The sequence below is a fragment of the Schistocerca americana genome, chromosome 5 (genome assembly GCF_021461395.2).
Source record: "Schistocerca americana isolate TAMUIC-IGC-003095 chromosome 5, iqSchAmer2.1, whole genome shotgun sequence".
NCBI classification, from domain to species: Eukaryota; Metazoa; Arthropoda; class Insecta; order Orthoptera; family Acrididae; genus Schistocerca; species Schistocerca americana.
In genome coordinates, this window is record NC_060123.1 from 499,684,996 (window position 1) to 499,712,355 (window position 27,360).

Genomic DNA, 27,360 nt, shown 5'->3' on the forward strand with positions numbered 1-27,360 from the left:
CACACACCCATGCCCGAGGGAGGACTCGAACCTCCGCCGGGATCAGCCGCACAATCCATGACTGCAGCACTCAGACCGCTCGGCTAATCCCGCGCGGCTCAAGTTCATCGTCGTTCCATTAACTCAGTTGTTTATACAGAGGGCGGCTAAATTGGGATGGCTCAAATGGCTCTGAGCACTATGGCACTTAACATCTGAAGTCATCAGTCCCCTAGAACTACTTAAAGCTAACTAAGCTAAGAGCATCACACACATCCATGCCCGAGGTAGGATTCGAACCTGCGACCGTAGCAGTCGCGCGCTTTCAGACTGAAGCGCCTAGAACCGCCATCGCGGCCGGCAGCTAAATTGGAAATTGGAAATTTGTGGTAAGGGCTTATGGGACAAAACTGCTGAGGCCGCGCAGTGTAGGCTGAGCTACCGCGCCGGGATCCAACTGAGATACCCAAGCACGACTCACCACCCACCCACAAGCTCCATGCACACTGTCACACAATTTTCGTTTGGTTATGATGCTTTAGCAGTCACTGAGATTTGGGTCGTTCATCTACTATGCAAACAGGACATATGGTTGGTAACTGGAACTGTATCATGTTGGTCTCTCCATTGTCAAAACGTTCCGGAATAGTCCCTCATTCTGGTCTCCGGGAGGAGACTGCCAATGGGGAGGCGACCATGATAAAAAGCATGACTAACCAACGAAAGGATAACATTTTACGGGTCGGGTCGTGGAATGTCAGAAGCCTGAACGTGCTATGGAAGCTAGAAAATCTGAAAAGGAAAATTCAAAAGCTCAATCTGGATATAGTTGGACTCAGTGAAGTGAAGTGGAAACAAGCCAGACATCTCTGGTCAGATGAGTATAGGGTAATATCAATAGCAGCAGCAAATGATATAACGATACTAGGATTCGTTATGAAGGAAAGCAGTGAGTGTGTTACCGTGAACAGTTCAGTGACAGAGTTGTTCTTGTCAGAATCGACAGCAAACCGACAACGATAGTTCAGGTATACGTCAGAAGCTGAAGATGAAGAGATAGAGAAAGTATATGAGGATATTGAAAGGGTAATACAGAACGTAAAGGAAGATGAAAATGTAGTGTTCATGAGGGACAGGAATGCAACTTTATGGGCAGGAGTGGAAGAAAGGGTTACAGCAGTATATAGGGCTGGGACAAGTAATGAGAGAGGAGAAAGACTAATTGAGTTCTGTTATAAATTTCAGCTAGTAATAGTGAATACTCAGTTCAATGAGGAGAAGAGAAACTTTGAACAGGCCGAGTGATACGTTACGTTACATCATCGTCAGACAGAGATTTTCAAATAAGATAGTGGACTGTAAGGTGTACTCAGGAGCAGATATAGACTTAGATAACAATATATCAGTGATGAAGAGTAGGCTGTAGTTAAAGACATTAGTCACGAATAATCAATACGCAAAGAAGTGGGATACAGAAGTGCTAATGAACAACGAGATGCGCTTGAAGTTCTCTAAGGCTGTAGATACAGCAATAAGGAATAGCCCAGTAGGCAGTTCAGTTGAAGTGGAATGGACATCACAGAAGTTGGAGGGAAAAACATAGGTACAAAGAAGGTAACTGCGAAGAAGCTACGGGTAACAGAAGAAATACTTCAGTTGATCGATGGAAGGAGAAAGTACAAAAATGTTGAGGGAAATTCAGGAATACAGAAATACAACTTGCTGAGGAATGAAATAAATAGAAAGTGCAGAGAAGCTAAGATGAAATGACTGCATGAAAAATGCGAAGAAATCGAAAAAGAAATGGTCGTTGGAAGGATTGACTCAGGATATAGGAAAGTCAAAACAACCTTCGGTGAATTTAAAAACAAGAATCGTAACATTAAGAGTGCAACGGGAAGTCCACTGTTAAATCTATAGGAGAGAGCGGATTTTGGAAAGAGTAAATTGAAGGCCTCTCCAGTATTATAATCATCATTTAAGAGACCTTTGGAGAAACTTAAGATCAAATAAGGCAGAAACGATAGATAATATTCCATCAGAATTTCTAAAATCATTGGGGGAAGTGGCAACAAAACGACTATTCGCGTTGGTGTGTATAATGTATGAGTCTAGCGATATACCATTTGACTTTCGGAAAAATATCGCCCACAGAATTCCGAAGACTGCAAGAGTCGACAAGGGCGGGAATTATCCGACAATCGGCTTAACAGCTCCTGCTTCCAAGTTGCTTACAAGTATAATACAGAAGAATGGGAAAAAATTGAGGATGTGTTAGATGATGGTCAGTTTGGGATTAGGAATGGTAAAGGCCCCAGAGAGGCTATTCTGATTTAGCAGTTGATAATGGAAGCAAGACTAAAGAAACATCAAGATACGTTCATAGGATATGTTGACCTGAAAAAAGCGTTCGACAGCATGAAATTGCTGAAATTCTTAGAAAAATCGTGATAAGCTGTAGGGAGAGACGGATGATATACAATATGTACGAGAGCCAAGATCGATGTGCTGAAATTAAAAAGATTGTAAGACAGGTACATAGACATTCGCCACTGCTGTTCAGCGTGTATATCGTCTGGCCCTGGTAGCTGAGTGATCAGCGCGACGAAATGTCATACCTAATGGCCCGGGTTCGATTCCCGGCTGGGTCGGAGATTTTCTCCGCTCAGGGACTGGGCGTTGTGTTGTCCTTATCATCATCATTTCATCCCCATCGACAAGCAAGTCGCCCAAGTGGCCCACACGGCATTCATTCATTCATTCATTCATTCAGCGTGTATATCGAAGAAGCAGTGATGGAAATAAAGAAAAGGTTCAGGACTGGAATTAAAATTCAAGGTGAAAGGATATCAATTATATGATTCGCTGAGGACATTGCTATCCTGAGTGAAAGTGAAGAAGAATTACATGATCTATTGAATGGAATTAGCAGTCTAATGAGTGCGGAATATGGATTGAGAGTAAATCGGGGAAAGGCGAAAGTAATGAGAAGTGGCAGAAATGAGAACAGCTTGACTGGTTGTCACGAAGTAGATGAAGTTAAGGAATTCTGCTACCTAGGCAGCAAAATAACCAGTGACAGATGGACCAATGGGGACATCAAAAGCAGCACTGGCAATAAGGGCATGGTATTCACTCCAAGATAAGTCTAGTAGTATCAAATATGGCCCTTAATTTGAGGAAGAAATTTCTGAGAATATGCGTTTGGAGCACAGTGAACCATGAACTGTGAGAAAACCGGAGCAGATGAGAATCGAAGCAATTTATTTATTTATTTTATTTATGCATTTATTTTACCTGGCAAGATTAGGGCCTTCAGGCCCTCTCTTACACCTAACCAGGCATACTCAGATTCAACAAATTTCAGTGTCTACAGAAAATTAGGACATATAACATGTTATACAGTATTAATGTTAAAGAAAAAAAAATAGAGATTATAAAAGTAGTACAATGATAATTATAACAATCAAAAAATAATTATAACAATCAAGAATAATAAAAATAATAATAATAATGATAATAATAATAATAATAATGACTATGTATATGAAAGTAAACATATTTTTCTTTTATGAGTGTCAGTCCTATTGCTAGTTGGGAATTTTCTCGTTATATTCTTGCAGCTTGTGAGTTATTCTCATCAAGCAGAGACATAAGACGATGGAATGGGGTGAAAGAGATATAGAAGAGGTAGATAGGTTAGAGGAAGAGAAATAGAATGGTAAAATTCGAAGCTGTGATGGAGAGGAGAAAGAAAAAGATGAGGGGGGGGGGGGGGGGCACAACAATGGTGGCTATACCGTCCCTAATATGTAAGTCTTAAGTTCCCTCTTGAATGTTGAGTGGTTTTGGATAAGACGCAGATCACAGGGGAGCGCGTTCCATAGTCGTATGGCTGAGATGGAGAATGACACGGAGAAAGATTTTGTGTTATGTAAAGGTACAGCCAAGATGCTAGACGTATCCGATCTGGTATTGCGGTTGTGGAATGATGATAGGTGTTTAATGTGAGAAGATAAGTATTGGGGGCACCAGTGGCTAAGAAATCGATGAAGTAAGCACATCGTGTGGAGATCGCGTGCCTTATGTGGGCGTATCCAACCTAGCTGGGAGTATGAAGGACTGATATGATCATACAACCGTATGTTGCATACGTATCTAACACAAGCATTCATCACTAGCTCTAGGCATCTCGAATTTTCATTATTTGTGCCATGTTGAACTACATCACAGTAGTAAAGATTAGGCAAGACTAGTGTTTGGACTAATTTTTGTTTAACATGGGTTGGAAATATTTTTCTAAATTTTTGAATTGCATGTAGGGAGGAGAGCGATTTCCGGCAAGCTGTGACTGTTTGTTCTTCCCAGTTTAGGTGTTCATCCAAGATTATTCCAAGGTCTTTTACTGTTTTTTGGTATGGTATTTGGGTACCATTTAGATGTGATGCTATAGATGAATGTTGAAAATTAGATGGATGATAAGGTGAGGTTCAAATGGCTCTAACAAGGGAACCTCCCCATCGTACCCCCCTCAGATTTAGTTATAAGTTGGCACAGTGGATAGGCCTTGAAAAACTGAACACACATCAATCGAGAAAACGGGAAGAAGTTGTGTGGAACTATGAAAAAATGAGCAAAATATATAAACTGAGTAGTCCATGTGGAAGATATGCAACAACAAGGATAACACAAGGAAGGGAGCGTCGTGGTCTCGTGGTTACCGTGAGCAGCTACGGAACGAGAGGTCCTTGGTTCAAATCTTCCCCCGAGTGGAAAGTTTAATTTTTATTTTCAGTTTATGTGACAAACTATTATGTTTTCATCAGTTTTTTGGGAGTGATTATCACATCCACAAGAAAACCAAAATCGGGCAAGGTAGAAGAATCTTTTTACCCATTCGCCAAGTGTACAAGTTAGGTGGGTCGACAACAAATTCCTGTCATGTGGCGCACATGCCGTCACCAGTGTCGTATAGAATATATCAGACGTGTTTTTCTGTGGAGGAATCGGTTGACCTATGACCTTGCGATCAAATGTTTTCGATTCCCATTGGAGAGGCACGTCCTTTCGTCTACTAATCGCACGGTTTTTCGGTGCGGTCGCAAAACACAGACACTAAACTTATTACAGTGAACAGTGACGTCATTGAACGAACGGACAGATCATAGCTTTGCGAAAAATAAAGAATGTAACTTTTTACTCCAGGGAAGATTTGAACCAAGGATCTCTCGCTCCGTAGATGCTCACGTTAACCACCAGACCACGGCGCTACTGAGCCTGCGCTCTCCTTGATGTTGCCTATGTTGCACATGGGCTATTCAGTTTGCATATTTTGCTTATTTTTTCATAGTTCCACACAACTTCTTCCTGTTTTCTCGATTGATCTTTGTTCAGTTTTTCAAGGTCTATCCACTGTGGCAACTTATAACTAAATCTGAGGGGGGTGCGATGGGGAGGTTCCCTTGTAAGCACTATGGGACTTAACACCTGAGGTAATCAGTCCCCTAGACTTAGAACTACTTAAACCTAACTAACCTAAGGACATCACACACATACATGCCCGAGGCAGGATTCGAACTTGCGACTGTAGCAGCAGCGCGGTTCCGGACTGAAGCGCCTAGAACCGTTCAGTCATAGCAGCCGGCGATAAGGTGAGGAATGAGGAGATCCTGCGCAGAATCGGAGAGGAAAGGAGTATGTGGAAAACACTGACAAGGAGTAGGGACAGGACGACAGATCATCTGTTAAGACATCAGGGAATGAATCCTTGGTACTAGAGAGAGCTGTAGAAGGCAGAAAACGGTAGAGGAAGACAGAGATTGGAATGCAATAATCAAATAGTGGAGAACGTAGGTTGCAAGTGCCACTCTGGAATGAAGAGGTTGGCACAGGACAGGAAATCGTTGTGCGTCGCATCAGATCAGTCTGAAGACTGATGACTGTAAAAAAAAAAATAAAAAAAAAAAAATAAATAAATAAATAAAATAAAAATATTAAAGCTAAGCGAAGATGCCCGGACACAGAAACGAATAATAAGACTAAAAAGTTAATATTGAAAACAATTAGGTATTGTTGTTGCTATGGTCTTTTCTTCGCAGTCTGGTTTAATGCAGCACAAAAGTAACTAATCGTTGATGACAGAGAATGTGTGCTATCCATCCTTTTAGAAAAGTTGGGCCATAAATTTCATTTCACGCTCAATTCGATCGACTATGTCTTCATGTCCTATCTCCACATGTGATCGTCAGATTTAGTCTGAAGCATTACAGAGCGTTAAATTGTCTCGAGAACTGAATTTTGCGAAGGAAACGGAAGGGTTCAAATGGCTCTGAGCACTATGGGACTTAATTTCTGAGGTCATCAGTCCCCTAGAACTTAGAACTACTTAAACCTAACTAACCTAAGGACAGCACACACATCCATGCCCGAGGCAGGATTCGAACCTGCGACCGCAGCGGTCGCGCAGTTCCAGACTGTAGCGCCTAGAACCTCTCGGCCAATCCGGCCGGCAAAACGGAAGGGAAAAACAAAGTGAAGACATTGCAGAGACCAAGTTTTTAACGTCGCACACACACTTTTTGTCGCGAATTATGCTCAGTGGCTCCAGAGTGGCGACGCACACCCTTGTGTTGGTTTGGCGGTGGGTGGAAGCTACGGCTAACACCAGTGGGGCTAGCCTGCCTCTTGTACGGCTCATTTGGCTGAAACGGCCAGCCTGCCACCACTGACGAAGTACACCCGCGTGCTATGGACAAGGAGGATTAAGGCGCCCCCACCAGCCTGAGGCACCAGGCGGCGTTCCGATACACGACCAGGTGTCAGCAGGGCAGCGACAGTATTCTAATCACTCTATGAAAACTAGTTTGTCTTCCCTGTATAGGTGAGAACATAAAAAGAGAGATACACTTGCAACAGTTACTAAATAAATATATGTTGCATAAACGCTCTATGAGATATACCCACCATTTAGTTGCATTGTAATAACACAATTTGTCTTGATCGCAGTATTTTACTGACTTTATTACACCTTGCGCGTTTCGGCGTTACGCCAATACCAAAGGATCCAATAATACACTGTCCAGTAACATTAATATGACATCTATCACAAACCTGAAGAGAGTCCGTGAGGTTGTGGAAGCTACTGACAGATATGGAGAGCTATTCAGACTCCAGTGACGTGTCCGTTTGCGCTAGGTTCCATGTTGCGAACAGCCCAATTTAGGTGCTCCGGTAGATTCTCTATAGGGTTCAAGTGCGAGGAGTTTGGTAGGCATGGGAATGCGGTACACTCATCCTGGCGCTTTTCGAACCACGCGCGTCCACTGCGAGGTGTTTAATGCGCTGCATTGTCCTGCTGGTAGACGCCATCGTGCCGAGAGAGAACATACTGCGTGTAGGAACGAACACGGTCCCCAAGGATAGATGCATGCTTATGCTGATCCACTGTGCTTTCCATAATGACGAGATCACCCATGGAATCCCATGAAAACATTTCCCAGAAAATAACGCTCCTCCTGCGTCTTGAACCCTTCCAATGATTGTTTCACGGTGTTTGCTTTCTGACGTTTCACGCTGTGCACGCCACCGTCTACCTGTCCGACGAAGCATAAAACGTGATTCATTTATAAAGTCCACCTGTCGCCACTCAGTAGACGTCGCCGATGAACATCAGTCAGCACGGGTGCGTGAGCCAGGCGCCTGCTGTGGAGGTCCATACGCAGCAATTTTCGCTGAACGGTCGTTGAAGAGACAGCATTGGTAGCCCCTTGTCGACAGGGCGGTCAGTTTCTCAACTGTTGCATGTCTATCCGTCCGTAAATATCCCCGCAGCCGTCATATATCCCTATCACTTCGGTTGGCTCTGAGCACTAGGGGACTTAACATCTTAGTTCATCAGTCCCCTAGAACTTAGAACTACTTAAACCTAACTAACCTAAGGACATCACACACATCCATACCCGGGGCACGATTCGAGCCTGCGACCGTAGCAGTCGCGCGGTTCTGGACTGCAATGCCTAGAACTGCACGGCCACACCGTCCGGCCCTATCACTTTGGCCCATGGTGCACTACAATAGACTCGGTGCAGGTTTTGGATAGCACCTTTATGCCAGGCAGGATATAGGCCTACTTTAATCACAGCTGCATGTGAACAGTTTACAAATTTAACCCTTTAGGAAATGTTTCCACCCTTGGCCCGAAAGGCAATGATCGCTGCAGTCTGGAACCGAGCGACCGCTACGGTCGCAGGTTCGAATCCGGCCTCGGCCATGGATGTGTGTGATGTCCTTAGGTTAGTTAGGTTTAATTAGTTCTAAGTTCTAGGCGTTTGATGACCTCAGAAGTTAAGTCGCATAGTGCTCAGAGCCACCAAACGCAATGATCCTGTCCCTTAGATGTCAGACAAATCTCTCCGTTTCCGCATTATGACCACGACTTCGCTGTTTTCCGCGACCCCGGACACGTTTTATATTCACGGCTTTGCTAATATTGCCGCTGCCACCTGCCGTCTGCCGTCCGCGAGTGGTTATTGCGCGTTGACATCGAACATACACTGGTCGGCCAAAACGTTATTATGGCCGTAGCCCACCGCGTCGTTGGATTCCACCTCGTGGTGTTGTGGGCACGTGATGTGGTAGCTAAAGTATGTAAGTGTGGCACACGTGGGTGGGGGATTACCCTAGAGAAGATATGGACTGTAAATCGGGAAATCCGTTGAGGTAAGCGACTTTGACAAAGGGCATTTTATTATTACACAAACCCTATGAACGAGTATCTCGAAAACGGCGAAACTGGTCGAATGTTTACGTGCTACTGTCGTGAGCATCTACGAAAACTACCACTAGGTGCTAAATGGTTGGCCGTTCACGACTCTTTACCGAACGTGGGTTCGGAGGCTTGTCTGTTCTGTAACGTAGAACAGATGGTGATATGTGGCATCTTTGCCAAAAGAGCACAATGCTAGTGCACGTCCAAGTACTTTGGAGCACATTATTCATCGTATATTGTTGAACATGTAGCTCTGCAGCAGGCCACCCCTGCGTGTTCACAAGTTGACCCAACGACGTCGTCAACTGCGATTTTAGCGGACACGGGACCATCGGGATTCGACCGTCGATCAATGGAAACGTGTCATCTCTTTGGGTGAATCAGATTTTTGCTACACTAGGTCGATGGTCGTCTCCACAAACGCCGTCATCGAAGTGAACGGTGCCTCAAAACACGCAGCGCGCCACTAACGTACGTTGGCGGGAGCAGTAGTACGCCGAGCGGTTCTAGGCGCTTCAGTCTGGAACCGTGCGACCGCTACGGTCGCAGGTTCGAATCCTGCCTCGGGTATGGGTGTGTGGGATGTTCTTAGGTTAGTTAGGTTTAATTAGTTCTAAGTTCTAGGGGACTGATGACCACAGATGTTGAGTCCCCTAATGGTCAGAGCCATTTGAACCATTTTTTTCAGCAATATAATTGACGCTGTCTTGAAGCCAGAACTGTGCTACAGTGGTTTGAGGAAAGTTATAGTGTACTTAAGTTGATGTCTAGGCGACCAAATTCGTCCGATCTAGATCCTATGGAACCCATGTCGATCACTTTCAGGCGCCATCACTGCATACGTAGATCAGCTGCCCGTTATTTACGCGAATTACATGACTTTTGCGTGGACATTTAATTCCACGTATCTCCACAAGCCTACCAACCAACTGTCGGATCCCTGATGTGCGGAACTGGAGATGAATTTCGTTATAAAGATGGACAAACCATCCATTAAGCAAGTGGTCATAATGTGTTCGTTCATCATTGTACGCGGTGGTCACATTTATGTGACTGGACCGTGTGTAACAAACTGTTTTGTGTTTAACCAAAATGATAATTAATCTGTCTAATACAGACACACTCTATTTTATTTCTTCACCCTTCATATCGTGATATGCAAGAGCAAACTCAGTTGTCCCTCGAGCTGAATGCTTCAAACATACATGAGGAAACTGCTTACTTGAAAGTGGGCGAAACAATATCTGTAACTATGACCTCCGACTTTTGGAGACCTATTCATCAGCCAGCTGACATTATTGCTTGATTCCCCTAGCACTATCCATTACAGTGACTCCCACGCGTTTCCTGATATCACCCACCTGTGTTCCATTACGGCGTCATGTTTACTCTTCATTGGAATTCGTCTACCGTCTATTCCACTGGCTACCTGCCCGCCCACCAGAATTTCATTTTCGTTACATAATTACAGCATACACTCTGCTCTGTTCTCTCAAACATTTCTTTCGTTCCCGTCTCTTCTAGTAATGACTGTCATGCACTTCTCTATTTACTGCTGAATAACTATCATATTGTTAAACATTTATATATTATAATTGCATCTGAAGAGTATTTACATAAAGTAGCAACTGCATGTATTTCTGACACAAGTCAAAACAGGAAGAAAAAGTTACTATAAGCTTGTCGTTCCAAACTGATGGGAATCCTCATTATGATAACCCTTTGTAGTTTACCAAACGCATTTCATGTCCGTTTTACCCTTCTGTTTAATCCTTTTCTGTCAATCCAATCGTTTTCTTCAAATATCCTAAATATAAATAAATGTGCCAACTCACTCTAAAACTTCTTGTTATGTTGTAGCGTTATCTTGCGAATATGTTCACTGCACATTATTTCAGTCTTCTTTTAATATATTTCCAGTCTTACTTCAAACTGGTTCGATCAAGTTTATGCATTCGTTTTTGAAGTTCATCTGTATCAGATGCAACAGCACAAAATTATCAGCAAAATGAAGGTGGTTCAAATAATTTCCATTGACATTTACTTCCTCTTCATTTCGTACTGCTTAAGGTTATCCAAACTTCCTTCAGGCCTGTAGGAAATATTTTTGATGATACCAGATCTTCTAGTGTTTTTTCGACTGTACATTTTTCACTTTTCTGATGAGATTCCACGAAAGATGTAGCACTGATATATGTATTCATGAGCGTTATGAGATATGTTTAATTAATGCTTTGTTTCTCAAGAGCTGTTAGCAAAGAGCGAAAGGCTTCTAAAAATAATTGACACCTACACGAAGTGGTAATATAGACTTATTTCTCGAGTCTGTTGTGTCATACTGACTTTTGATGCCTGCTTGTTCGTTCCTCATTAAAACACTAGTTTTCTCCTAAGCAGTTGATGATAATTTTATTGAATATATAACGAAGAAGAGATTGAGAATTTTATAGCTTCTTTTGTATCTTGATTGTCTCCTTTCTTGTAAAGTAGCAAAAGCATAGCATAATTTTAATCTTTAGGAATTGTCTTCCTTCGATTATATTTTATGTAAAACTTCCAAGTTCCTTTTGCATTATTTTACTTACACCATTAATTATTTCTACTATAACATACCTCGAATGGCTCTGTACATCTCGTCGAGCATTACTTTTGGCATGTCAATAATTTAAGTATTTAGTAACTGCGTTTCTAATTGATCTATTGCGCAATACAGACAATCTCTCTGTGCTATTCTTGATTCGGAATCATACCATATATATGTTGCAGGCAAGCCAAACCCGGTGACGTTCGTGAGCAAGCCGGTGAGTCGGTTTCGGGACCGCTACAACATCTCGTGGGCAGTTAACAGCTACACGCCCATCGAGGAGTACAAGCTGTCCTTCCGCAAGCTACCCATCCCGGGCCCTCAGGGACAGCAGCTGCTGATGCAGCAACAGCAACACCAGCATCAGCAGCAACAGCACAACGGAAGGCGGCCGGCGAGGCGGGTAAGTCTGAAACATGTGTTGAGGTTTACCGTGAAATCAGGGTTGGTTTACAGTTATGTATCCGGGAACTTGGTTTTTAACCGTCTGTATTAGCACAGTATGCTAATGACGAATGTCTCCAGTAAATAGCACTGTAGGGGATATTGATCGTATCGGTTTTGTTTACTTGTTGAGAGAAAGAAATTTCATGTTTTCTTTTAATATATTTTCCTTTTTTATTTTATTATTATTAATATTTTGAGTGATTCAGTGGAAGACGTCTATACAAACGGCTTTATCAGCGTCACAAATTCCTTAGGCCATTAAAGGGGCTGTTGTTCGAGTGAATACAGGATAATGGCGCCCATTCCCTGCCGTTCTTTGACCGCCCATATCAAGCGCTGAAGGTTTCAGCTAGCATCAAATTCTTACGCAGATGTCTGTGGACCGCGTAGATGTGCACGGCCAATGCCGAACATTGCCAAAGTGCAGCCGTTCTCTTCATTTGATTGACACACTCACACGATGTGATAGGGCGCTATTCCATGAACTTGATTTAAGAGTAGCTATTCCAGCATTTCCTGAGAGTCAAGTAGTTCCACATTTACAAAATTAACATCCGCATATATTAAGATTTTTTACATACACATTTCAGTTTTCTTGTGTTGCCATTGGGTACATGTTTTACAGAAGTAGAGTACGTCAAGATCATGTTTAATTCATATATTGTATGTTGTACTATCTAGTAGACACTGATTAAGTGACTTCCTTTGCTAATCAGTGACCTTGATCATTCTAAAAGACATTTACATCTGAGGATTTGCAAACCGACAAAATAAACCATTGGAAATTTTGATTTGCGTATTTGGAGTCATCCGACAGTATTAGCATGAAAATCTGAACTCTTTCTGCCTCTTTTAATCCTAGCCGGTTTTCTTCATCTTAGCCTTTTCCCTGCTGTAATATGTCCAGTTGTTTTGGCCATGGTATAATATTGATGGACAATAGAAGCTTCTACATAAAACTCAGAAAAAAAGTACTACTTACAGAGTACATATACAGGGTGTAACTGAATTCCCTTAACAGACGCGTTGGTAACTTGTCGTGGGGACCAAGACAGTTACCCGGCCGGAGTGCCCGAGCGGTTCTAAGCACTAGAGTCTGGAACCGCGCGACCGCTACGATCGCAGGTTCGAACCCTGCCTCGGGCATGGATGTGTGTGATGTCCTTAGGTTAGTTAGGTTTAAGTAGTTCTAAGTTCTAGGGGACTGATGACCTCAGATGTTAAGTCCTATAATGCTCAGAACCATTTGAACGAAGACAGTTAAGCATAGGAACTCATGTTTTCTTGCTCGCGCAAAATACCACAACATACGCTGCTCTCTGACTCCTGCTGTTTGTCACCTGAGACCGTTTATGGTACATGTAGTACTCGATGTGACGACCATCGACGTCAACGCCTACAATGCATCTCCATACCACGTTCCGGTACACACGAACACGAATGCCTTGTGCTCCAGCATACGCCGCAGCCGTAACCGCGTCACTAGATCCTCCTAGATGCCACAGGAGTGTTGTAAATCAAGAATTTGATGTGACCCTACAGCTATTAGTCTAGAGGGTTCAAGTCGGGAGAACGTACAGATCAAGTAGCTGGGCCACCACTACCTCTCCACTGTTGCGCAAATCGTTGATCCAGATTACCACGGACCGCACGTGGAAAATGAGATGCTGAGCCATTGTGCTGGAACTCGATGTTTTGATGTACTTGTAGTGACACACTTCCAAGATCCCACGTAGTGCCCCGTCAAGGAATCTCAAAATGCGGCTCCCGTGAGATGCGTGAAAGAAAGTAATGCCCAGTCACGCGCCCTTTCAGGACGATCGCTCTGGCAACCTATTGCAGTCCGACTGGGTCACTAAATCACTCAATCTCAGTCCTACAGAAAATGTCTGGAAGGCTAAAATGCAGCAATCAACCTCTTCCACAATTTAGCAACTCTGCGGGGTTTAATATACCTAATAATACTTTTGGACTCCTTTCATCTACTAATTGATGCCAGGTCCAAGCATGATATCTTTTGAGGGTGAGGGGGGGGGGGGGACTAATTTTTTTCTTCAGTTCGCTTAGGTCAGTATTCCTTACTACGAGCTCACAACGTCCTGAGTACACGTGGATATATTCGACGCACTTTTGTTTTAAAAATCTTCCCCCCCCCCACCCCCCTTAATTAGTAAGCTAAAATTGACGGGTGGGAGCTTAGTGGTCAAAAAGGTCGTAATTCTACAGCAATCTAGCGACGGATCTAAAGATATCTGCTGGTGACAGTTTACACGGCAGAAATCTGCATGCAATTCGCTACGGAAATGACATCCGATTAAACGACAGGCAAAATTCACTGTTGGAACGACCACACGCACACGCACGCATGCACACACACACACACACACACACACACACACACACACAGTACGGTGCGGCTAGGTGTAGTTAGCTAAACAGAGTTAATCTAAACTGCCGTTCATCATGCAAATAACATTACGCTCATACATAGAGAGTGGACGGTGAGTGATAGCGTGGCCGAGCCGCGACAGATAAGAAAGCCAAACAGCGCTGCCTGCTCACGGGCGCACGCCCGGGCCGCGACGGGCAGCCAGGGACCGACCCCACCACGAGCGTGCCGCGGTACCGGCAGGGGAGGGGGGAGGGGGAGGATCAGCCGCTCCCTGGCGCTGCCATAAATTAAGCTATTTTAAAAATGGGTTCAAATAAAAAGAAATTGAAAACAGTGCTCTCGTTGCCGTGGTTAAAGGGTCAGCCGGCAACCGACGAGCAGCACGCGAACCACTGCCGCACAATGGCAGATAAGTCCTCGTGCGTGTCTAGACCCGGACTGGGCATCCGTCACGTCGCGGCTCACAAAGAAAGGCTAAAAAAAGCCGCACATCGACGGCCTGCGTAATTACAGTCGCTTCTTTCTTCATTTCTCGAAATAAAAAGAAAAGTCGCTGTTAGTAAGTGAATATGACCATCGTGTGCAGAAACGTTATGTACAAAACAGCTCAGCGACCATCGTATCATGCTACTATTTAAATCACTAGGCATTTTAGCAGTTCTACAGCATGACCAAAAAATAAGTTAACATTTGAAAATTAAGTACTTCACGAAATAACGCAAGTAGAAAGACAAAAATTGGCTCACATGCTTGAGATAACAAGGGGTTTTGGCGAAACCGAAAATGTGCACAAAAAGATCAGCAGGTGGTGCTTCATACGACACCAATGCAATAATTAGCAGAACAGTTGATTTTAGTGAAGACGGTGTTCCTTATAACAAATGTTCGACGTATCGATAGTCGAGGGACAATGTGAAATTGACTGTGCCTCAGATCAGTGGGCATGTTGAGAAATTGCCGTCAGATGATGTATTTTAGCATCCCTGTTGAGGTCGGACGATCGCGGTAGATTTGCGACTTTAGGAAACCTCGCAACAAATAATCACGCGGATTGTTGTCTGGGGACGTGGGAGGCCAAGCATGACGAACGTGGCGGCTCAGCACGCGATTCTTAGCCCAAACGATGTGAGCAAGGGGTCTTTCACACGTGTAGCAACGTGGGATGGAGCATTTTGTACACGATTCTCATGTGGCATCACTGACGTGTTGCTGTCTACCACCATCTGTTGGGCAATTTTTGAACTTGTTTTTGGTGTCAGTAAAATCCCATATCTTTTCAGGCAAGTGTGCCAGTTTTTACCTCTCTATCTGCACTATTCCGTGAATAACGTGTTTTCAAATGTTGAAGGACTTTTGAGTCACCCTTTACGTAATTACATATGTGTACAGATCACCTCTGTGGCAGAAGACAGCACGGTAGCTCTTTGTACTCGATCGTGGCTACCCTCAGGAATAATAAAGCAAAAACAAAACCAAAAAAAACCTGAGAGAATTCCCCCCCCCCCTCGAGACCCTACACCCTATCTTCGCCTCTTTCCCTCCCACATCCCTCCCTACCTGGCCCCCTGCCCATCTGCCCCCCTCTCTTCCCCTCTCTCCCTTCTTCCCTTCTCCCTCATCTCCTTGAGCGTGGCAGATTGTCCGTTTTTCTCATCGTCAGTGTGCCACGTCAGTGTTGTGTTTAGTGCTGTTCTCCTGTGCGTCGAGAGCTGTGATTTTAATTGTGTGCTGGCCTTGTACTTAGTGTTACTGTCAGTGACTGTTATGTGCTACACCAGGGCTTCCCAACGTGTGGTCTGCGGACCCCTTAGGGGTCCGCCGGCTCTTTCTAGGGGCTCCGCGGCCACCCTTCACCAAATCGTGTAAAATAATGAGTAAAATTGTCGAATAAAAATGTGAAAATCAAATTCATCACTATTTTTTTCGTGTGAAACACATGTGTACTTTTACTTCAGGTCGTATTCCCAAGCAGCCTTTGTGGTTCCAAAGTGAGATCGCATGCGTGCCGGATAATGCGGCTTCTCTGATCGACTGTTTCGCAACAATATGGGGGTCGTTTGTGCGCCGGCTCACGGCGGTAGATGCACTGAAACGTTTTACGCATGCGCGGAGCGAGCTTTGTCGAACAATCACAACGCTCGCTGGCACGTATGTGGCCCCAGGCGTCATTAAATGTTAAACTTGCTTTGTCAGTGCACTACCTATTCCATAAGTCGATTTTTGACCTTCAAGTTGTTTTCATTCATCACTAAACCAAAGACTATTGATACTTTGGGGGGGGGGGGGCGGGCGGGGGGGGGGGGCAGGTGAGGGGTCATTGGGAACATGGAACTTGCATTAAGAAGCTTTCAGTTCCCATGGGTTTCTCTCTGAAATTTAAAGTTATTGTGCTCTTGACTGACTAGGGGTCCGCTATGGATTTTCGACTGAAGAAGGGGGTCCACCTGCTGAAAAGGTTGGGAAGCCCTGTGCTACACCATTCGTCGATACTTCTATGCTCCGGTCATACTGCGCCTTGTGTTCTTTTAATTGTCCCAGTGAGTTGGTTTTTGTGTGCGCTACTTTTTTACGGTTTTTATCTCCATTTTAGAGTCACCTCTTTTTTGTCTATTGTCGTCCATAATGTTTCCCCTTTTTTTATATCTATGTACACCATGCTTCCTCCTTTATGTTATTTTTGAATGTTTTCTATTGTTTGTTCTATGTCTTTCGGCTGAAGAGCAGCGCATATGCTGCTGCCAGCCTGCCCCAATGGGGAATTGAAATACAACTAAAAAAACAACAAAAAAACTGAGTGAATTTCTCAGCGATGAAATTAAGATTACATGCGACAACCACAACGTATTAGTGACTAAAAACTGAGGAAGAGAAAGATCGAAAGAAAAAAGACGAAAAAAATGGGTAGCGCCGCTGCCTTCCGTGCGAAACGACCGGGTTTGTTTCCTGGTACCACCTCAGAATTTTTTCTGTGGTGGTGAGATCTGGAACGGGATTAGTTCAGCCTCCTGAGGTCAAAGGAGGAGCTGCTTGAATAAAAGAACAGCAGGACCATCAAGATTCATCTACCGAGAATAATGATTGGATTGACTGGCAACATGCTGATCACATGTCCCACAATCATACTAACCTCGCTCTTCGTACTACCCTGTCGGCAGCAAGTGGAACAGGACTATGGGCTAATTCCTGAGTGGTGTTAAGCTTTACGTTTTCACTTATGTACACGACATTTGCTTCAGAAACATGTGAAACTTAGACGTATCCGATAGTACGTAGTTGCTGAATGCAAGCTTGCAATCTCCTGAAAATGGAAGATCGGTGCAGAAATATGTAGCAACGTTAACAGAAAAAAATTTCAAAGAGAGCTGCACTTTCACCGTTAGTAATACGGTATAATAGTATTAGATGTGCTACCATGAATATAAAAGAAGCAATGTAGCGTCAAAGAAGTTTCTGGATATAGTGCCACGTCATGCTTTGAAATACACAATTCCGAATGTTGTACAGTATTAGTTTATTTAGTTGACCGGTTTTCGGCTTCAGCGTCTTATAATGGCCTTACATAATGAAAAATTTCTGGCAAATTAAATGATGTATTTAATGTCATCAATTGGCTCTTGAACTACACCGACCATTCCTATCATGTATCGTTACTGCTGACGGTAAATGTCAGCAGTGATGGTTACACCCCTGGGAAGCAATTCGTGGTACACCACACCGTCGATGTTCCACCGTATGCATAACATTCTGCTTTGTATGGACTCAGTCATTCTTCAATCGTCCAACGCTGCCAGCCGCATTGCAACAGAGACATGGATACATCAAAAGAAGAGCAAATAGGTGTCGTTCGTTTTCTGATAGCGGAAGGAGTAGGAGGAACGGACATTCATCAACGAATGTTACAAGTGTTTATCGAACACTGCATGCCCCTTGCAAGGGTTAAGGCGAGGCGCAAGCGCTTCAGGGAAGGACGGGTGTCGTTAGCCGATGATGCACGGTCTGGAGCACCGCACTGCATTACCGATGACATCGTCCAGCTGGTGGATGCATTCATTACTCACGACCGCCGAGTGACAGTGTAGGCCATAACCGCTGTGGTCGGATTGAGCATCGGAAGTGTTCACACCATCATGAAGGAACGACTGCACATGCGCAATCTGAGCAGTTCTATTAGGTTGTTCGCAGATGATGCTGTAATTTTCCGTTTAGTAAGGTCATCCGAAGACCAGTATCAGTTGCAAAGCGATTTAGAAAAGATTGCTGTATGGTGTGGCAGGTGGCAGTTGACGCTAAATAACGAAAAGTGTGAGGTGATCCACATGAGTTCCAAAAGAAATCCGTTGGAATTCGATTACTCGATAAATAGTACAATTCTCAAGGCTGTCAATTCAACTAAGTACCTGGGTGTAAAAATTAGGAACAACTTCACTTGGAAAGACCACATAGATAATATTGTAGGGAAGGCGTGCCAAAGGTTGCGTTTCATTGACAGGACACTTAGAAGATGCAACAAGTCCACTAAAGAGACAGCTTACACTACACTCGTTCGCCTGCTGTTAGAATATTGCTGCGCGGTGTGGGATCCTTACCAGGTGGGATTGACGGAGGACATCGAAAGGGTGCAAAAAAAGGGCAGCTCGTTTTGTATTATCACGTAATAGAGGAGAGAGTGTGGCAGATATGATACGCGAGTTGGGATGGAAGTCATTAAAGCAAAGACGTTTTTGGTCGAGGCGAGATCTATTTACGAAATTTCAGTCACCAACTTTCTCTTCCGAATGCGAAAATATTTTGTTGAGCCCAACCTACATAGGTAAGAATGAACATCAAAATAAAATAAGAGAAATCAGAGCTCGAACAGAAAGATTTAGGTGTTCATTTTTCCCGCGTGCTTTTCGGGAGTGGTATGGTACGGAGATAGTGTGATTGTGGTTCGATTAACCCTCTGCCAAGCACTTAAATGTGAATTGCAGAGAAATCATGTAGATGTAGATGTGGATGAAAAAGACCAGGCAATCTTACCCGTGGGGTCATTCTGCTCCACGACAATGCAAAGCCTCAAACGGCCAACACAGTCGCGGCACTCCTGCAGAAATACAAATGGGTGGTTCTCGGCCACCCTCCATACCGTCCGCAACTCTCTCCCTGTGATTACGCCACTTTTGGTCCCTTAAAAAGGCTCTGAGGGGCAAACGATTCGCCTCGGACGACGACGTCCAGCTGTACGTGCGGGACTAGTTAACATCGCAGCGCCGGGAATTTTATGAGACAGCCATTCACTGCCTTATGTCACAGTGGAACACGCGTCTCAACAGCCAGGTACTGGTTTCTGTAATCATGCCTCCGGCTCGTTTCTTTTTGAACGCCCCTTGTATTAACCAAATAGTCGACCCATCAGAGACAGAACTATAAAGAAACAATTTTAACAAATGGTGCTTTATCTAACTATCGTAATTCAACAGTTAGCATTTATGCGCTATTTTAATTGGGTAGTTAATATTTCAGCTATCGGAGTGGGTCTGCTGTTGATTTTTGTCCGAAATTTGTAGATAGCACAAGCCCCTGGCAGCGCTGGAAACTTGTAGGACTGTGCGCGTAACGCACGTGGGGAAATTCACATGAATATTTACGCAACTTTACACCCGTTCGCTGGCATGTTAACATTTTACTCAGCTGCGCATATTTCAGCTTGTTTGCATATGCCAAATACATATGCAACACGCCGACGCGTTACTGCTACATCAGTTTGACGTTTACATTTTGAGGTGACCCATTGCGAGAATGGCTATGTCACTAATGACCTGGTTAAGTAATTGCTTCAGTTCGTGGAGGAATTACTTGGCTCATAATGATTATTACCTGTAAACGTGATACTATGATGGGACTCACTATTGTTTTAGTGTATTTCCGGATGGTTTCAGGAATTTGGAGTCCGTGCTGGTCGACTGAATATGTGTTACTGAGGAGCAAACAGGTATCCTTACTGCGTGTTTTTGTGAATGAAGGTTATGTCAGCAATATTCTTTCATCCCTTAGGGAAGTGAAGATTTATTTGTTTATTTATTTATTTATTGTTCCGTGGGAGCACATTAAGGAGAGGTCTCCATGGTCATGGAACGAGTCAATACATGAAATTACAACACGATTGTAGAAACAGATAAAATGAAATATAAGAAACATATTCAGTTGTAGATTGTAGAAACAGATAAAATGAAATATAAGAAACATATTCAGGCGACACGTCGTTAGTTTAAATAAAGAAAATCAAGAATGTAACACTGGAATTTGCTTAATTTTTTAGCTCTTCCAGGAGCTCCTCGACAGAGTAGAAGGAGTGAGCCATGAGAAAACTCTTCAGTTTAGACTTAAAAGCGTTTGGGCTACTGCTAAGATTTTTGAGTTCTTGTGGTAGCTTATTGAAAATGGATGCAGCAGAATACTGCACTCCTTTCTGCACAAGAGTCAAGGAAGTGCATTCCACATGCAGATTTGATTTCTGCCTAGTATTAACTGAGTGAAAGCTGCTAACTCTTGGGAATAAGCTAATATTGCTAACAACAAACGACATTAAAGAAAATATATACTGTGAGGGCAATGTCAAAATTCCCAGACTATTGAATAGGGGTCCACAAGAGGTTTTCGAACTTACACCACACATAGCTCGAACAGCCCGTTTTTGAGCCAAAAATACCCTTTTTGAATCAGAAGAATTACCCCAAAAAATAATACCATATGACATAAGCGTATGAAAATATGCGAAGTAGACTACTTTTCGTGTTGAAATGTCACTTATTTCAGATACTGTTCTAATGGTAAATAAAGCGGCATTTGGTTTCTGAACAAGATCCTGAACATGGGCTTTCCACAACAGCTTACTATCTATCCGTACGCCTAGGAACTTGAACTGTTCCGTCTCGCTTATAACAGGCCCATTCTGTCTGATTAAAATATCAGTTCTTGTTGAATTGTGAGTTAGAAACTGTAAAAACTGAGTCTTACTGTGATTTAGCATCAAATTATTTTCCACAAGCCACAAAATTATTTCATTAACTACATTATTTGATAATGTTTCAATATTACACACAAGATCCTTCACTACCAAGCTGGTGTCATCAGCAAACAGAAATATTTTTGAATCACCTGTAATACTAGAAGGCATTTCATTTATATAAATAAGAAACAGCAGTGGCCCCAGCACCGATCCTTGGGGAACGCCCCATTTAACAGTGCCCCATTGGGACTCTCAATATTGCGGAGAATTACCTTCTACTTTCTGTTCTTAAAGTAAGAGGCGAACCAATTGTAAGCTACTCCCCTTACTCCATAATGTTCCAACTTCTGCAGTAATATTTTGTGGTCAACACAGTCAAAAGCCTTCGTTAAATCAAAGAAAACACCTAACGTTCGCAACCTTTTATTTAATCCGTCCAAAAACTCACAGAGAAAAGAGACTATAGCATTTTCAGTTGCTAAGCCATTTCTAAAACCAAACTGTACATTTGACAGCAAATTATGTGAATTTAAATGCTGCAGTAACCTTGTGTATACAACCCTCTCGATAACTTTAGCAAATACCGATGGCATAGAAACAGGTCTATAACTATCAACATTATCCCTGTCTCCCTTTTTATAAAGTGGCTTCACTACCGAGTACTTTAATCAGTCAGGAAACCGACCACTCCTAAAGGAAAAGTTACAGATATGGCTAAGTACTGGGCTAACATACATGGAACAATACTTCAGTATTCTGCTAGATACCCAGTCATATCCATGAGAGTTCTTGGTCTTTAGTGATTTAATTATTAACTCAATCTCCCTCTTGTCAGTATCATGGAGGAGCATTTCAGGTAACAGTCTCGGAACACTTTTTTCTACGAGCGCTATATGATTCCCTGTTGGGACTAAGTTTCTATTTAGTTCACCTGCTATATTCAGAAAGTGATTATTAAATACTGTACATATATGCGACTTATCAGTAACACGGACATTCCCACTACGCACTGATTCTATATCCTCGACCTGTCTCTGCAGACCAGCCACTTCCTTTACGACTGACCATATGGTTTTAATTTTATCCTGAGACTTAGCTATTCTATCTGCATACCACATACTTTTTGCCTTCCTAATAACTTTTTTAAGCACCTTACAATACTGTTTGTAATGGGCTATTGCATTTAGATTGTGACTGTTTCTAACGTTTTGATATAATTGCCACTTTGTTCTACAATATATTATTGTACCTTTAGTCAGCCACCCAGGCTGCCTGTTTGTGCTAGTACCCTGTTTTGAACGATCTAACGGAAAGCAACTTTCAAAGAGCACGAGAAAAGTCTTGAGGAAAGCATTATATTTATCGTCTACTGTATCAGCACTATAAACATCTTGCCGCTCTTGTTCCTTGATAAAGTTTACATAAGTCTCTACAGCAACTGGATCAGCTTTCCTAAAAAGTTGGTAACTATATTTAACATGTGTTGCAGCACAAAAATCTTTTAGACTTAAAATTTGTTCATCATGATCTGAAAGGCCATTCACCAATTTGCTAACAGAATGCCCTTCTACTAATGACGAATGAACAAAAATATTGTCTATGGTTGTTCTACTGTTCCCTTGCACTCTCGTTGGAAAGAATACGGTTTGCATAAGATTATATGAATTAAGGAGGTCTACCAGCATCCTTTTCCTTGCACAATCACTTATACAATTTATATTGAAGTCACCACATATCACTAACTTTTTGTATTTCCTATAAAGTGAACCAAGAACCTCCTCTAGCTTTAGCAAAAATGTTGTGAAATCGGAGTCTGGGGATCTATAAATAACAACAGTAAGAAGTTTAGCTCCACTAAATTTAACCACACCTGCACAACATTCAAACACCTTTTCAGTGCAGTACTTTGAAACATCGATTGACTCAAATGGGATACCGTTTTTCACATACATGGCTACTCCCCCACACCGCAAAGAGCTCCTAGAAAAACTGCCAGCCAACCTGTATCCTGGTAAACGAAGCCTCTGAATTATCTCCTTATTTAAGAATTGTTCAGATATACCAATAATTTCACAGTCAACATCTATAAGCAGTTCACTAACTTTATCTCTAATGCCTTGTATGTTTTGATGAAATATACTAATTCCATCAAATGTTTTGATGAAATATACTAATTCCCTCATTAATCGGATACCTAAGCTTTGTCGAAAGTGGTTTCTTTGTTAGAGAGACTTCCCTTAAGCAGGAATACCTGTCAGCTGACTTCAGTCTAAAAAAGGTACAGCTCTAACACCCACAACTACCGGAATTTTCCCATGAGTGATCCCACCACCCCCACCTATGCTGTCACCTATAAGCTTTGCCAACCTCCCCTATCCATACCTATTGAGGTGCAGGCCATGTCTAGTGAAACCCGTCCTGCTGATAGACTCCACCGACACCACTGAAATGTGACTCATGCCTTCTGTCATTAGCGCACCCCCAAGTCTCACGTTATTACGCCTGACGGCTGTATTAAGATGAGGCCGATCGTGACGCTGAAACAGTTCCACGAAATGCACATTCGTGTTGCCAGTCTGAGTGGCTATCTTTTCCAGGTCACCATCTATGTCATACTCCCCATCCCTATCAATACTATTACCAGCCCCACCCACAATCACTACCTGATCCTCTTTTGTAAAATCCCTACATAACCCCCATATGTTAAAAGTCACCTGAGCCAATCCTTCATTAGGCTTCACAATGCTGGTGACCTGGTACTCACTCCCCAAAACTTCCTGCAACTGCTGGCCTACACCTCTATGTATTAGTTAATTAGCGCAGAAATGCTCCGATAGGGGGAATATGCTCCTGTTTAAAAGACTCTGACTGAAAAATAGGATACCAGCTGCCTCATCCTAGTTTCCAAAAATTTTAGCTTGCGAACATATTAACGCTCATTATAACATTCAACTCGCCCCCCACTCCCACGATCTCCCGTAACTGTAACTCTCTCATACCCACTAGTCCATCAATGTAATTAGCTCATACTCATCCGCTTTTGCTTGCTCATTCTCACTCAGTCATTTACCTCAACTGATTGTCACTATCACTTGTTGTCTCTCTGACTGTCAATGACTATTATCTCACAGCTACAGTCTCCTTCGTTCTCTCCTACTACTACTATCTTCACTCACTGTCACTGCCTCCCTCTTACTCTCTCTTACTGCTATTATCTCACTCATTCCGTCCCCCCGCTTTCTCTCTTCTCATTATCATTCTCTCTCTCTTCCTCGTGGTTACTGTCATAGACACCCTCATTATCACTGGCTCTCACCAATTTCCACTTTCTTTTTATTCATCTCCCACTCGCACTGTCTTCGTCACTCTTTCGCTAGAACTGTTCTGTCACTGGCAACTATGTTCCGGGGCCACTGTGTCCCTCTCTTCTCTCATGCTGAAATTGTCTCCTTCGCAATTTCTATGCCTCTGTCTACCAACTTCCAGTAACGTCAGCCGAAGACCCCAAGACAGAAGCTGAAAAGCAGTTTCTCGCAGTGATTCACTTCGCCGACCGTATGGCACAAACACAGCCCTCAGAGCATGCTGGGAACACAATAACGTGCTGTGTGACTTGTCCTTACGTTCCCTGCACATTTCTGCCGCCTTGTCACAATTAAATTACAAAGACGGCCGCTGAATTGTTGATGTCTCCCTAAGACGTTCATTTAGAAAGAAATCCACGGTGACGAAATGAACGCATCTGGAAAACAACTCTGTCGCTTTTTATCAACATTGAAAAGCTGTTTCAGTTGCCTAAGTTTCCGCTGCTAGATTCACTTAACATAAAAGATTTCTAAATACAATACCGCGCCAACTGTAAGACGACTATCAACAAATAAAATCGACTCTACAGCTACGGCTTTAGCGGCCTTCTTACGGCTTTTCCAACCCATAGAAATGTCACTTGACCATGCCCGAAACGTTCGTTTTATTCACTGATAGTTACATTACAATAAACTTACATGCAGAATTGTTTCCTTATCACCGCATTTACTACGGCCCTGGTGTCTTAGGTTTAACTCCCGGTGCTTTCAATGTTTATGTTTGTCACTAGAGCTTTCCACTGCAAGTGTGAACAGAGAAACGTGGGTGTATTTCTGCAGGACAACGACACATACTGGGTGGACGTCGTATTGCCGACCAAGCCAAGCGAGCAGTTCCACCAGGAGATGTGGTATTTCATCTCCAACCTGGAGCCGGGGGCGGAATATGAGGCTAAGGTCCGCGCCAAGAACCGATTCGGATGGAACCGCGATTCCGAAAGCTTCAAGTTTACAACGAGAGGAGTCGGTGAGTACCTACTCTTTGCCTAAATATATGGTATTCCTGGTTGATGAATTCAAGTATTTGAATAAATATTCATTATTCATATGTTTATTTTGTCTAATCACAAACAGAAACAGTTAAGATATTTTAATTCTGAAGTCAGAAAATTTCCAGAGCACTTATCACCATTACATTCTCTCATATCTACAAAAAACAAAAAAAGGTCCCGACTTCGAGTCTCGGTCCGGCACACAGTTTTAATCTGCGAGGAAGTTTCATATCAGCGCACACTCCGCTGCAGAGTGAAAATCTCATTCTGAAAAAAAGAGTTTTCTTTAGTTGGCATCTTTTGCATTTTCAGGGGATCCCACACAGTTGGTAATTAATTTTATGCTACATGAACTTCAGGTGACGATGAAAAATACCGTGTACATATACGGGAAAAGTTTGTCATTTCATTTTTGCTTGTAACACGTATCGAAGCATGGTCACAAACGTTTAAGTGGTTTGATGACTGAATACCTCACATATGTTACTGAGTCAAGGCGCCAATCAAAAATAAGTATACGTATAATTTTAAATACCTGCGTTAATTTACGTTAACACAGACGAGAACATGCGACTAGTATCTTTTTAAGCGACACAAATTTAGTCAAGCGTGGTAGTCATCGTTTCTAATGATCACTGTTTTGCAGAACAGAGGAATTAAATTTCAGATGAAGTACATCTGTTACAGAAGTTGATAACCTTCATACTCATGCTATACTGCTTTTTATTGTCATTACGGTTGTCTTCACTCCGAAGGCTGATTCGATTAAGCTCTCCACGATACTTCGTCCAGTGCACGAGTATTTCTTTCCCAAATAACTACAGTGACATACATGCATTTTAACGTGTTTATTGTACTCATTCCCTGGTCCCTTTCTACAATTTTTATCACCCACACGTCTCTCTTACCACACTGTCTTTTCTTTGATACCTAAGTATGTGGCCGGCCTAAGTGGCCGTGCGGTTAAAGGCGCTGCAGTATGGAACCGCAAGACCGCTACGGTCGCAGGTTCGAATCCTGCCTCGGGCATGGATGTTTGTGATGTCCTTAGGTTAGTTAGGTTTAACTAGTTCTAAGTTATAGGGGACTAATGACCTCAGCAGTTGAGTCCCATAGTGCTCAGAGCCATTTTTGAACCTAAGTATGTGTCCTATCAAGCGATCACTTCTTATATTCAAGTTGTTCCATAAGTTTGACTTTTCCCCAGTTTGGTTCAGTACCACCTCATTATTTAATCGGTCTACAAATCAGATTACCTGCATTCTTCTACAGCGCCAAATTTCAAAAACTCCTAGTCTGATCTTCTCTGAAGTGTCTACTCGTCCACATGACACTAGTGTACAAATGCGCACTACATACATAAACCTACAGGAAAGACGTCCTAATACTTGAGTATATATTAGATTTTTGCAAATTCCTCTTTTACATAAGTGGTTTTCATGACATTGACAGTGTGTATTTTATATCCTTCCTAGTTTGCACTCTCTGACAGTGTTACAACGGCGTGGAAAAAACCTCAAAGTTCTCGTTTCTTCTCCATGAATGTTAATTCCTACTTCAAATTTCTCGTTGGTTTTCTTAAGTGCTTCCTCACTGTACAGACTAAATGACATCGGAGAGAGTCTACAGGCTTCTCTCACTCTCAAACACAATTTCCCTTTCATGTCATTCTATTGCTATAATTGCAGTCTGGTTACTGCTCAAGTTGGGAATAAACTTTCGCTCCCCGTATTTTATCCTTGCTGTTTTTAGAATTTCCAGTCAACACTTTCAGAAATCTATCCCTAAACCTACAAATTCCATAAACTTATTCGTATTTGTACAGTTGCTTCTCATTCCTTCAGCA

At 42.8% G+C, this 27,360-nt stretch overlaps 1 protein-coding gene across 2 annotated transcripts in view; it reads left to right on the forward strand.

Moving 5' to 3' along the window:
* LOC124615686 (limbic system-associated membrane protein) overlaps positions 1-27,360 on the forward strand; it is a 948,770-nt gene that overhangs the window by 906,373 nt on the left and 15,037 nt on the right. For both annotated transcript variants that reach the window (XM_047143716.1, XM_047143717.1), the window contains exons 7-8: positions 11,513-11,733; positions 25,303-25,489. In XM_047143716.1, the coding sequence (XP_046999672.1) occupies positions 11,513-11,733; positions 25,303-25,489 (408 nt within the window). The remainder of the gene's footprint in view (positions 1-11,512; positions 11,734-25,302; positions 25,490-27,360) is intronic.